The sequence below is a fragment of the Strigops habroptila genome, chromosome 1 (assembly GCF_004027225.2).
Source record: "Strigops habroptila isolate Jane chromosome 1, bStrHab1.2.pri, whole genome shotgun sequence".
Classification (NCBI taxonomy): domain Eukaryota; kingdom Metazoa; phylum Chordata; class Aves; order Psittaciformes; family Psittacidae; genus Strigops; species Strigops habroptila.
Window position 1 is genome coordinate 90,301,938 of NC_044277.2, and position 13,960 is coordinate 90,315,897.

At 39.2% G+C, this 13,960-nt stretch overlaps 1 protein-coding gene across 1 annotated transcript in view; it reads right to left on the minus strand.

Moving 5' to 3' along the window:
* Positions 1 to 4,790: 4,790 nt before the first annotated feature.
* The window catches only part of CAP2 (cyclase associated actin cytoskeleton regulatory protein 2), a 67,707-nt gene continuing 58,537 nt past the window's right edge, over positions 4,791 to 13,960 (minus strand). The window contains exons 8-13 of the mRNA XM_030498002.1: positions 13,412 to 13,604; positions 12,390 to 12,565; positions 11,060 to 11,183; positions 10,753 to 10,835; positions 7,945 to 8,085; positions 4,791 to 6,362 (exon numbers count right to left, since the gene is read on the minus strand). Of these exons, the coding sequence (XP_030353862.1) occupies positions 6,279 to 6,362; positions 7,945 to 8,085; positions 10,753 to 10,835; positions 11,060 to 11,183; positions 12,390 to 12,565; positions 13,412 to 13,604 (801 nt within the window). The 3' untranslated portion in view covers positions 4,791 to 6,278. The remainder of the gene's footprint in view (positions 6,363 to 7,944; positions 8,086 to 10,752; positions 10,836 to 11,059; positions 11,184 to 12,389; positions 12,566 to 13,411; positions 13,605 to 13,960) is intronic.

The window sequence follows — 13,960 nt, forward strand, 5'->3', positions numbered from 1 at the left end:
ATGAGATTTAGGCAAGAGGAAATGTTTTGAACTAGATCAAAAGAGGGAGGTAAGCACCTAAAAGCTGATATTGCAATAGTTACGGTTTAAGCGGAATCTGGAATCCCATCTTAAGCTCTTATAAACACAGATAATGCTGAAAATCTGTCACTCCTGAGCAGGGAATCTTTGATTGTCACTAGAAAGTCGTAGAGTATGGGTTTGCTGTAAACCTAGGTGGTGGTTAGAGCTACAGAGATGTATCTTGGCTCATTTTTATACGCGTTCTAGCTTCTTGTTTTTGTGGCAGGGTTTTAAACAATAAAATATTAACACCAAGAAATTGGTGAAACATTCATCTGGATGAAACTGAAATTCAATTCCTTCCTTTGCTTGGGGGATGTAGATCACATCTCCTACATCATGCTGAAGTGTTCTAATAATAGTGCTTTTAAAGAGACCTTGGATGAGAGTTGTTGGACATTCATCAGCAGCTGCCTCTTATCATTCCAAAGTGGTTAATCATTGTTGTGCTCAGCAGCCTACATATATTCATGCTATTTAGACATTTGTATCAATATAAGTATGTAAAATAAGTATGTTCATGTACAGAGGGAAACTAAATGCAAATGTTGGTTAAAGAGATTCCTCATTAATGAAACATACAGACTGGGTCACCAAAGAGTGAGAACTTTACCCCTTGTTGGGGCAAGCAGCCAGGTACAGAACATGAAACTTGAGCCAAAACCTCCAAATGTATGCATTTACATAAGTACAAAGTAAAAAATGATGTAGAAAAATGGCACATCTCTCTCCCAAATTAAAAAATTTAGCCTTTCACTCTGAAACTCATCTGTCTCATCCATCCGAGGATTTTGAGAGAGAGATTGTCTCTAAAAGGTCCACCGAGAGGCATTTTCTTTCTAATAGAGTCAACTTGAAGTGTAATACAGACAGAAAACAGAATCCTAGTGGTCACAGTTGATCAAAAGACCATAGCAAATCAGCTGGAGAAAAAAAAGGAACGATTCCACTTTAAGATAAAAGCAGAGTACATAGATTTTCAGTGTGGTTGCCTGTTTACTAGTACTGTCTGTTTTGGGAGTTGTGTGTAAATACCTTTATCTGCCTTTGACCTTGACCTGGTTTGAATGAAGAGTAACCAGAAAACAGCTTTCCTCAGGAGTGTGGCACTCAGAAGCCTTGCCAGTTACTGGATTCCCCATCACATTCTTCAGTATTCCCCAAGAGAAAATATGAGTGTGCCTCTGTGGAAGCAGCACTGGGACAAGGGGTTTTGAGAAGTCTTTGGTGGTCAGCGGTGATCAGGTAGGGTCCTTGGCATGCAGCAAGACTTAGGGAAGCAGGGTTAGGTCTAGAAGATCACTCCTGAGTTTTGGCTGGTGGAGTAGGGAGCATTTACTGTGAGAGTGCTGAGGCACTGGAACAGGTTGGCCAAGGAAGTGGTAAATGCTCCGTCCTTGGCAGTGTTCAGGGTCAGTTTGGAGAGAGCCTTGGGTGATATGGTCTAGTGTGAGGCAATCCTGCCCATGGCAGGGGGTTGGAACTTGATGATCTTAAGGTCCTTTCCAGTCCAAACCATTCTGTTATTCTATGATTCTATGATTCTCTGTTCTTCTACAAAAAATTGGTGCCCAAAAAGATTTTTCAGGATTGTTTCAACCGTAAAGAGGCAGCAGGTTCTTGTTTTCTGGTAGTCAGTACGTTCCTTGGGGAGTGTTAGTTACCATTTTTATCTGATGACTGCTTTGTATGTCAGGAGCCTGTTTATAGGCACCTTCTGAGGACAGTAGCTACTTCTGGGCAATATTTTCATGGCAGTGGGCTCATATCACCTTCAGCAGGGGAACAGAATCTGTCTTGTATACTCTTGATAACTACTCTGCTTCTTGGCATATCATGTAATTGAGTGAACATTGCCTCCATTTGTCCAGGGGCAGCTGCTACCACATTTTAGAAGGAGCCCAGCTGAACAGCACATCAGGAGAGTGCGCTCAGGGTGCATACTGAATAGCGCTCCTGGAGGATTTTAAGTGGACTAATGCTTGATCTCTGGGAAAGAAACGTGATGCACAGGCTTATGAATGTGCATATAATACAGTAACACTGAAGGAACTCATGCAGATACACTGAGGACTCAGAAGAGAGTAAGAACAAGAATGGCTTGTCTGGGTAATAACTATGGCACTGGGAAGCCTTAGCAAGTGTCTGATGCTCTAGGACATTGAAAAGATTTCTGATTTTCAACTGCACACTTGAAATTACTTACTCCTTTTTCTTCAATAGCTCTGTTAAATATTACTTTTAAATTCAGTCACGTATTTTTTTTTAAACGTGCTTTTAATGGACATATGTTTAGCAGTGTTCAAAAAAACCAAAAGAATGAATCATGAATGAATTCAAATGAACCATTGGTGACAAGTAATTGTTTTTCTTCTTCCTTGTTCATCGCAATCAAACCTGTTCCTTTACCAAGATGATATTTTCAAAATCAAAGTAATTTTAAATGTTTTATAGTGACTTTTAGAGAGTAGAATTCACAGTTTGACAAACAGTATACACGTCTTTTGTAAATACCGTAGTCCAGCATTTGTTTTTCAAAAACTTGCGAGGGCCTGGGCCTCAGCTGGTTTCTGCCATCTCGTGGCTACATGGAGTCACTACCTCAATGCTTCTAATTCCCACTAATTCTTAGTAACCAATATTCTGAATAACTAAGCAAGAATCAGAGAATCACAGAGAGGGTTGGCAGGGACCTCTGGATGTCATCTGGTCCATCCAGCCTCTCTGCTAAAGCAGCAAGTTGCCCTGGACCATGTCCAGACGGCTTCTGAATATCTCCAAGGAGGGAGACTCCACCACCTCTCTGGGCAGCCTGTGCCAGTGCTCGGTCACGCTCACAGTGAAAAAGTGTTTCCTGATGTTCAGAGAGAACTTCCTGTGTTTCAGTTTGTGCATCTGGTCCTGTCACTGGGCACCACTGAGGAGAGCCTGCCTCTGTCCTCTTTGCACTCTCCATTCAGGTATTTATACACATTAACAGATCTCCCCTGAGCCTTCTCCAGGCTGAGCAGCCCCAGCTCTTTCAGCCTTTCCTCATAGGAGAGATGTTCCAGTCCCTTGATCATCGTGGCCCTTCACTGGACTCTCTTCAGTATGTCCATGTCTCTCTTGTACTGCTGAGCCCAGAACTGAACACAGCACTCCAGGTGTGGCCTCAGCAATGCTGAGCAGAAGGAAAGGATCACTTCCCTTGACCTGCTGGCAGTGCTTCTCCTTATGCAGTCCAGGATACAATCAGCCTTCCTTGCCACAGATGCACATCACTGGTTCATGTTCAATTTGCTGCCCACCACGACTCCCAGGTCTTTTTCTGCCAAGCTGCTCTCCATTTGGACAGCCTTCAGTATGCACTGGTGCATGGGGCTGTTGTCACCCAGGTGCAGGACTTTGCAGTTCCCGTTGTTGAAGTTCCTGAGGTACTTGTAGACAGTACCTCATGAGTACTTTGACAGAGGTTCTATTTAAGAAAGTAGGAGATCCATTGAAGCTTTTCATAGGAAAAACAAAAAAAGCTTTTCACATTCAGACACTTGGTAAATAATCTTATTCTCTTTTACATATGTTTTACTGGGTGATTGATAGCTAGTTACAGATTTGTTGTCATGTGGCTGACTAAAAATACTGGATAAAAGCTATTTGTATATTTTAAAAGTCTCTTTCCTATTTTTCTGGTGACCAATAATGCATGGACTTGTTAGCCTTAGCCTTTTCTCCTTGAAAAGCAATTGAAGCAATTAGGTCTGTCCCTGCGAGGCCTTCTTCCTTATCTTTTAAACCTCTGCCCTCTGACAAAGCTCCCAGGTGCGTTCAGACTGTCAGGTACACACAGTTACTGTTCTTTACTTCCTGTAAAGAAACCAGTCAAAAATTGCATGTGGGTCTTGCATGTTGCAGGAACATGAGTGTTAGGGAGAAGGTCTAGCCACAAGGGAGTTTGTTTTCAAACATCTGAAAGAAGAGTCAGAGTGGCCTTCACACTGTTTTTGAGGGAGGAGTTAAATCCCTATGAGGAACTAAAATCACTTGCTCATGTAGTGATTCAGAACTGTCTTGCTGCTTTCTGTTTATCATCAAGCATTTGATACTTGTTTTGCATCACACCTCCAAAGCATTAAGTGGCTTCCTGTTGCTGCATGACTTGATCTCTGTTTGATGCTGGATCAAAACAAGAGTCAGTATTTCAGGTCAGAATGTTCCAGAATGAGATTATTTTATGGAACAGATGATGAGTTAAGAATGAAACAATCCTTCAACAATCCTTCTATGATGACAAGTATCCGATGCCCATTTTTCAGGTATGAAGCACATCCAAGTGAAATAAGGAGTTGATCACTTGTGGTTTGTTAACACAGGAGGGACACATCCAAAGCCATATAAGGAAACAATGGGAAAAGCTAAAAATAGAAGGCTAACTTTATAAATTTTCACCTTAAAGATCATGTCGCTAGATATAATCTGGAAGATAGAGGTGTACCTAAAAGTGAGAATCATGAAAAGCTCAATTCTCTGGCTATCACCAAAGTTATATGCACAAAACTTCAAGTTTATCTGCTAGCGTGCAGAATACCCACTGTTCACCATCATCTGGCTTATGGCAGCAAGAGTGATAAATGTTTAATGAAATGGGAGGAGGAGCTACTTTTTCCTCAGTCAAGCTTTTGAAACAGCATTTAAGGAGAAAGCAGATAGGACAAACATTGCAATGAAGCAAGCTCTGAACAACTTTGTATTTAAACAAGTACATTTTCCTTTTTATTTTATAAGAAGTTTACTGTTGAAAAAATGGTATGTATTAAAGCAAACACATTATACACATAGATTAAACATCAGATAGCAAAACCTTACGGAATGAGCACTACTGGTTGCATTGTATAGGGTTTACAATCAAAGATATACTTAAAACCCTTCAAGAATTAATGTACTTTCAAGGTAAATTAGGCACAAAATTTAGCTTGTAACTAGCTCTGCAAGCATCTCACTGTGATTTCACTGGTACAAAGTATTACAAGTGATCAAAAACATAAGCTGACTTTTAAAATTGTTAAAATTTTATTGGTACTATGAGCTGAAATAGTACAAATGTATACAACACTCACCTTTGTTAAAAAAGCATGTACAATAGGGACTATAAAGTAGCATCAAAGGGCTAACCAGGAAATCACCCCTTTATTTGGGCTCAGAATTAGTATGACATAAATCTATGGCTTTGCTTTGTGGGCATATTTGAAATTGAGAAAGTCCTACAAAAGAGGGGAGGAAACAAGAAGATATTTTTCATGAATATGAGCTACAAGAGCAATATTTGAAAGGAACGTTGTTAATAAGGAAACTAGCTGGTACTTGACATATACGCCTCCCTCAGTCTTCTGAATAGGATGCAAGATACAATGTGAAATTTTAAAGAATGAGAGATTGTCTCACAAAAAAAAGAATAATGAAAAAAAAAAGAAATCCAAGGAGCAAAACCCCTCCAAGTAATTTGCTGCAAGGTTTTAGTTTAAACGAGGTTTTAGCTTAAATGAGGTTTTAGCTTGAATTACTAATTTGTAAGAAATGAGAGGGCAACAGCAAGTCTGTGGACCATAATAATCTTACCTTACACAGGGATTTTCTAAATATACATGTTAGAGAAGTGTTTGATTAAAATACTAGATTAATCATCTGTTAGCAAAATGTATTGCTCGAAGTTGTCCTTTTTTGCTTGTTTAAAACAAACGCCAGTATGATTGCCACAGAACTACAAGGAACTGCATACTTTCTAGGGGTGCATTTTTACTGCATCATACAGCAATTGCTTCATAGGTAAAAATAAACATCTTAAAGTCTTAATGCTGTTTTTGATTAGCAGAAACATAAAAAGGAATGCACTGAAGCAAGATGATAACAAAGTGTATCATGCAGTATTTTGGCTTAATGTATACAGTGTTTCAAACCAATGATGTGACTGGAGGGTGGGGGTTTTAATCTATTACATTCACATGAAATCATGGAGAATTAAAAATGTATGTGAAGGCAAACTGTGGAAATGTGAAAAGTACTAGGATGCCTAACAAAAGGGTGCCAGATGTGTTATAGTTTCTAGCATGCAGAGCTAATGCTTGAAGGCCTATCACAGCAGTATGAGCTACTGCTACTTCTAGTTCTTTACATTACTGCTTTGTTCATGCTGGCTGTGGTCTGGTCACTGTCAGCAAGTACTGTATGGCGGTAGGAAGTTAACCCACAATCTCTGCAGGTTCAGTGACCAACTTAGATCCATCCCATGCTGTCTTGAACTGTTCAGGAACCGGAAATTCTTTCTGGAAAGAAACAAAAGCAACAATGGTTGGTTAAATAAACAGTGGATACCTCATGAAAACTGGTGGAATACTATTAGTGCTACATGACTGAGAAAGCATTGATAGCTCAGACATGCCAGGATTAGAGAGAAGCCTTCTTCATTACCCTAGGAAGCTATTTTACAATGCCACACAGGAAAAAGCCTTATTGCTACCCGGTTTCAAATAGCCTTGGTATGGTACTACTTTGCAATAATCCCTCTCACACCATTATTTGGAACAACTAAGTAAATAAGCCTCAGAAATGACTTTAGATTCTGCCAGTGTCTGGTTTGGAAGACAGTAGGAAGGATTTAGATATGGACATTTAGCGAGGAGTCTAATTTTAAGGATGAAAGCAACATTAGAATATGGAAGAATAAAATAACACACCCTCCACACCCCCACACCCCCAATTATCATTTTAAGTGTGATACACTTCAAAAGATTCAGCATCCCTTGTGGACTACACAAACAGAAGCAGAGCATCTAAGAAAATCTCCTTCCATTCCGTGTAGTTGGTGAAAGGATGGGAGATATTGTTGGGTCTTTCTCTGTTCCCAGTAAACAAAAAACGATGTGAAGAGAAGGGTATTTTTTTTTCATTCAGACCTCAAACAGGTGTTTCCATAGCTGGTAATTTCAGATGTTATGGTGATCTGAGGCGAGACTGATCAAAAGGACTTTTTTTTTTAAGAAATAGGTGAATATGCACCCACTGAAAATCATTTCCTGTTTAGTTATCTGAAGGTGGGCACCCAGCTGTCGCTTTTGGAAATGTGGAGCATGAGAGTTCTCTGTTACGTGTTTTCTTTTGTAAAGCTTAAACCCCTTTACCAAACAAAATTCCAGCCCCAAAGATTAACGAGAAATTTAAGTTCTGTCTACGGCCATTCAGTGCAATTTCAACACTGCTCTGCTGAGGTAACCAGGAAACTATTACAAGCATCCTTTGCCTGCGTGATCCCTTGCTAGTGTGTGAAGTGACAGAGCAGGACTTTACTAGAACTGCCGGTGGGCACAGTATGAAAATCTTACTAGAACAGAAAAGGAGCCAGGAAAATGCACGTGTTTAAGTGTCTTTTAAGGACGTATGTTGAAAATACTAAGACATACTACAGATGCTACCCATCTACCAACAGCTCTAGAAAAAGAAAAAAGTATATTGTATTATTTAATCTGTAGTAGTAGTATATTTATCTCAGTTATCTTAGCATCATCACCTTCAGGTTTGAGTGCTCTTGTGTGAAGGGAGTTTCTTTGGGAAATTATGTTTAGATGTCAAAAAAGAAAATTAAATGGACAGGAGATGAAGCCATTAGCTATCAAAATGGAAAGAAAGAACATCATGTCTTTCTTTGAAATTACTTTACGCCCCAGCAAATGAGGAGTTCTTCCTGCACCGATAGCTGAGATATCTGTACATAGAAATTCAGTTCGTTTAGATAACTATTTGGTGATGTGGTATGTGTAGTATATTAGTTTATTTCCCAGCAGTTTAAGTGCTGTTAGCTACCAAGGCTGGTGGGGAAGGAGGAGGAAAGCTTTAAAATATCTCACTCACATAATCACCATCTTGGGGGATGAGGATGTTCATTTCGGATGACTTGGCACTCACAATCTCACAATCTAATGATTCCTCACTGAGGTAGATGTGGCAGCCTTCTGTTTTGTTAATAGAAATGGTTGGCACTTTCCCCATCACCTGCAAAATAAAATCTACTTCATATCAAATCTTAAAATGCACACAAAGATACTGTTAATAAAATTCTCATTGCCTGCCAGGTCTAATTTTGGCCAACAACATCTGATCTGTGTGTCAGCTGCCTGCATGATGCTTGTATTTGATTTGTTAGACACGGTGGAAATTCTTGGTGGTGGTAACAAAGATCTGTACAAAACAGCAGACTGATATACAGCAAGCTTTTAATATACCATTTGATGAAAGTGCTTCCCTGATTCTCTCTAATTTCAGTGACACTTTTGTGTGGATGTTTAGGCCGTGTTCACCTTCCTCATCAGTGAGAACTGATTAAGAAATCAAACATGTCAGCTCCAACCCAGTAAGGGCAAATGAAAGATCCCAGCATATAGCAGTACTCAACAAGTGATTTGTAATGTGTTCTAAAGACTTCAAAGCTCTTCCAGGCTTTACAGCATAAAATAGGAAACGTGTTTTATCTCCTTCAGGCAAGCTACAGTTCTGAAAATGTACTGAGATCAATTTAATTAAATCTCTAAAGGTATTTCTTATGTCACTTTAAAAGCAAGCACAAGATTTACTTGAGGGTAAAAGGGAAATCTTCTCTTGTTTACAATTCTGTGGATAAAAAGATTTCTTCATGGCTGACTGGCTGACTCGCTGGTTGTCAGTAAAAATTCCTTCCTCTCCTCCTGCCCTCTCTAAGCAGGGGCAGCAACATACTCTAGACAATGCATCAAAAGGGCTGAGGTTACTCCAAGCCATAAAACAGTAACAGCATGTGATATATACGTACTCGTTAATGAAAAAGTGCCTCGCATCATTCAAGTTAAGAATATATTTTCAGTTTCAGTTCCTTAAATGTGACAGCAACCAAAGAACAAGTGGTCTGTTCTCTTGCATCTCACCCTGATCCTGAAGTCTGATCTGTGTAGTGGATCAATGCATCTTAAACTGTCTTTTCTTTAATGGGTTCGCATGCAACAGAGAACAAAAGGAGGGTGTGTTTAAAAAAAATTTGCAAACATCTGGCAAGAAAAGAAATACCATGAGAGTATCATAATAAATGAGAGAGAGTAATAAATGAGAGAAAGGAGAGCCAAGCAATACGGCAATGAAGTAACTATAGCAAAATCTGTAGGATGAATTTACTGAAATTTGTTGCATTAACATATCATGTATTTGGAAATTATAAGATCAGGTCTTCAAAATACTGAGAAAATTGAGGTGCTCAGCATTTGGCATTGTCAAACCCTACAGAAACTGCCTGATTCAAGTGGCATATAGCATATAACCAGACACTGCCTTCTTAAGTGGAACTCTACTCTGTGGCATAGCTTTATGTAATATTCATAGAACCTGCTTAATCAAAAGAATTTAGATTCTTAAAGAAGATATTTCCCCTTTATTTGAGTATTAAGAAGCTTTAGTTTCACTATTCATTACATATGAATTTTTCAGCTCTCATGAATACTTCTAGAGGTAATGATAAAAATCTAATTATTTTAAAAAGTACTCAAATAGATGTCTGGGATTTTTAACTAACTGCCTCTGCCATAAGAAGACATGTAGGGATCATGGATAACACTGCTCGTTACAGTTCAGAAGATGATGCACAGCTAGTAGCAACGTCAGCCATTTGCATGAGGTTCAAAATATAAGAAATATCTTCCCATTATTGCATGTGGTGGCTGTGACCAGCATTTCTCCAGTATGGAGAAGGACTGTCTACATGTAATGTCATACAGCAGGCACAGCCTTTTAAGCGAAAGGCCTCACTTTGAAGACCGGCAGTTTGATATAATTTAATAAACATCTCATTTCTTTTTCTCTTAAAAGAATACATCCTAAAGTCCCTGTTGAGACTTGGCCATGTATCTTGGACACAACCCAGTATTAAAGCATGTATAGTTAGCCCTTTTTGGAATGGGATGATTGAAATGCTGCAAGTATCAGGCAGACTGCTCTATTTTGGATGAGGCAAGTGTCCCCAGTAGGGAGGGCAATGTATGGATTTAAAATATATATATCTTCTTTTCATGAGAACCCCAAGGAAGATGATCTTTGATGAAGCTTTGTTTACTAGTTATCAGAGACAAAATCAGTAGAGGCTCATAGCCCATTTGTAGGCAAGTGACTACATTACTTACTCAGGTAATGTGTCACGTCACTGGCAGGGGAGATTTTTGAAACCCTGGCACCTACTTTTACTTTATGTCATTTAGTTGTCCTTTGACAGTCTATCTGAGCATTTCCACTGAGAGAATAAGAAAAAGAAATAGCCATCTTCTGGGTTTAGAAATCAATTAGCTAACTGCCAGGATTTGTCCCATAAGCACCACTGGACTTTCAAGTATTAGGAGCTGTTTAGCGTGAAAGCAAGAAAATTAGGGCCAGAAGTAACAGTTCTTATAGTGTATACAGATCTCTCAGCTTCACTGGAACCAGAAGGGACTGGGCTAAGGGAGGTTTGCTCAGTGATGGTCAATAGTTTTCATAGGCATTTTCTGAATAGATCATCAAAATTTAATGCATATGAGGATATATTTGGATGCATCAATCTCTTGATTTTGTTGTGCTACTGTGAGTTTTAAAATCTCTTGTAGCTACATGTTGGGCTTTTTTTGCCTGCTTGTTCTCTATCTTTGTTTTTTCCAAATAGATACTTACCTGAATCTGAATATCCCTGGAATTGATCACTTCCACGATTCCCACAACATTGTCAAACACAAGGCCGAATTTTTTACAGTTGTCTAAAATAAAAGCAGTCATAAATAAGAAAGGCAAGATAAAAGCAAATATATGCACACCTGCTGCATTAACTATGAAAATCACCAGTCTTGCACTGCATAGCTGAGAGACTTTACTCACGTGACCAATCCATTACAGTGAATGGAATGATTCAGATGCATTATTAATCACAGAAGTCAGTTTTTTCAAGACTGGCATTTAAAACCCAGCTGAGCTATCCACTCACCAATAGTAATTGAATTGATTTTTCCTTTTATCTGAAGTGTAGATTTGTTACACTTAAAAATGTAGGCCACTTGCTTGAGTTCAGTGTTGGTAATGACCAGGTCATTCTTATCCTCTTGATATTCCTATTTCAAAAGAAAGTTTATTTAATTGGTTGTCTTTAACTTGCTAACAGTCAGACAGAATTTAGAACAACTTATCCTCGAGTCATTGCATCTTCAGTTACAACAGAGCAATATCCTTCCTGTGGCTTAAAAATGTAATCTGCTTGGTGACTGGGTATTTCACCTAATTCACCCTTAGATGACAAGCTGCAGAACTGAAGAACTTAGCATAGGCCATGACAAAATCCATAGATTTTGTAGCAAAGACAATTTAAAAATGTACTCACAAAACTGTTGCTTGGCTCCCATCCAATTTAGACCAGCACCGTGAAGAACAGAGAAAGTTTTTGTTCCCCCAAATATTATAAAATGCTCTATACCATGTGTTATGAACTGGTGCAGGCATTACCATATACAATAGAGTAATAGGTGAAGAAATTTCCTTTCATTATGAAGCATGAAAGGAAATTTACACTCCGTGGATGTCCAGGAAAGACTAGGGATCCACAAGGAAAGTTCCAGGTACTGTAACTGTAAGGCAACATAACCCTGGCAAACTGACTACACCTTATGCAAACTCAACTCCCCAGTAATCACTGCGTGTATAAACTGCATGACTAAACTGCATATTGTTTTCCCCCTCTTTTAACCAACACAGTCACATGAATTTTCACTCATACATTCTTTGGTTTATGCCTACATAAATTAACATCCAAACTTCAAACAAATCTACCTTTTCCATCTGTAAATTGAGCAAATGGAAAACACTCCTTGACTTTTAAGCATGGGAGACATACTTGCTTGGATTGGTTGATAAAAAATGAATATATAATTCCATTGGTTAACAAAGGTGGAGAAAGTGCTCTGTGATAAAACATTTATCTCTCACTCGCACGAATGGCCTGCAAGAAGGGATTTTAACTGGAGTTCTCCACTGGACTTGTTTCTGGGGGATCGTCTGATTTTGCAAGGAATTTATATCCTGGTTTGAACATTTTTCAGTTCAGATGAATTAGTATATGATTCTCACAGACGAATTAATTTCAGATGCTACAGAATAGTAAAAACTAAACTGTAGCAAGGCAGAGCAATGCAAGACTCAGCCCATTTTTGTTGCAACTTTGACTTGTTGCACCTGGACCATGGAGAGCCTGTTGCAAGACGTTTCAGAGCTCAACTCGGTTTGCAACATGCAGGCTGCAATTCAGAGGTATGACTGGAACTCACCACTCTCCACTTCTTTCCCTCTAGCTCCAAGACAGGGGCATGGCTCTGCTGCGGGGAATTCTTGGGAGAGGTGGGACTTGGAGTATGGCTTTTTGTTGGAGAACGAACAGATGGACCTTGGGCGCGTAGGCTAGGGTTCTTGTGAGTCTTCTGGTCATCAGAGACATGCCGAAGCCCTAAACAGAAAGGGTGTTCATGAAAGAGAGTCTGTTTTCCAGTCCTAAGGGTGTTCATATTTAAGCAGGAAGGGCTTATTTGTAATTGTGTTAAATTATTCTGTGAGTTTAAATTCTTTATTTCCTCAAGGTTGTCTGGGCAATGATCTGAAGTGTAACTGCCTACATTTGTTAGCAGTTTCTATAAAACCTCTTTTTCTGCACGTAAGCTGTAACAGGAAATGCCACAATGTCTTCTAGTCCCTCTCTGTCTGTAGCAAGCTCTGAGAGCTTATGATAACATACTTATTCATCCATAAAAATGAGATTATTTTTCTAATTTATGACAATATTTGACCTATCCCTGCAGCATTAAAGGCAGCTATATCAATCCTACATATTTAAAATCACAGCCATCCACTGTAGGTACAACTGTCCAGTGTTAATACAAAAAGCTTTATTACTGTAGTCCACACAGATCTAAGAGCCATACCTTTTCACATAGCATTTAACACAATGTGACACAGATTGGGACACTGAATGTGAATCAGAAAGGGGGATAAATTTTTATTGCAATTGCAACTTAGAGGTTCACCAGCTACTGGGGATTGAAGATGTCCAGCTTGGCTGCCTTAAAATTTAAAGGATACCTCTAAATACATGGTGTGAATTTCAGGCATGCTTAATGTATTTGGGTGCTGTTGTTCCTAAAGGAGGTTTTGGTATGCGATCTCATCCACCAGACTCCCTGGAAGCCTCAGAAGTTGCTCAAATGCAACTTAAAAATGCAGTGGAACTTAGGTTAATATACATATGGCAACTCTTGATATAGTTTGACTCATGGATCAAAATTTGATTTCTCCTGACCTTTGGTAATTGCCTCTCCCTGGTTAAGCTGTGCAAATAGGGCAGAGCGAGATGCAGTTCCTTCATCGTTTACAGTTTCTGTATCGAAGATGGGGGGAGGTCCAGGTGGTGGCGGTGGTGGCGGCGGTGGTGGGGAGAGGCACGAGCTGCTTGTTAGAACAGACCTCATAGACATGGGTGATGCTACAGGACCCTGTTTGAGATAGATGGAAATTATTTTACATACAGTGTTTCAAGGAACATTGTATTATGATAACTCTTACTTACTAATATCCTTCAATGCTGTGAGTTTGTCTGACTTGAGGCAGCTGCTGGCTCAGAAGAATTTCTGGCACCGTTATCAGATATAATACTGTGAATCTTCCCCTGCTTCCAAGCAGGCAAGGCTGGAAGGACTGACAGTCCACACCACTATCTTACTGCAGAACTACTCCACCTAAAATATTTCTCAAAATAGTGGTCGAGACTGATGTTAGAAATCTTTAATAGTAAAGATTCCATAATTTATTCCAGTGTTTTCTTACATGAAAGGGAAAATGTCTCTTTTTT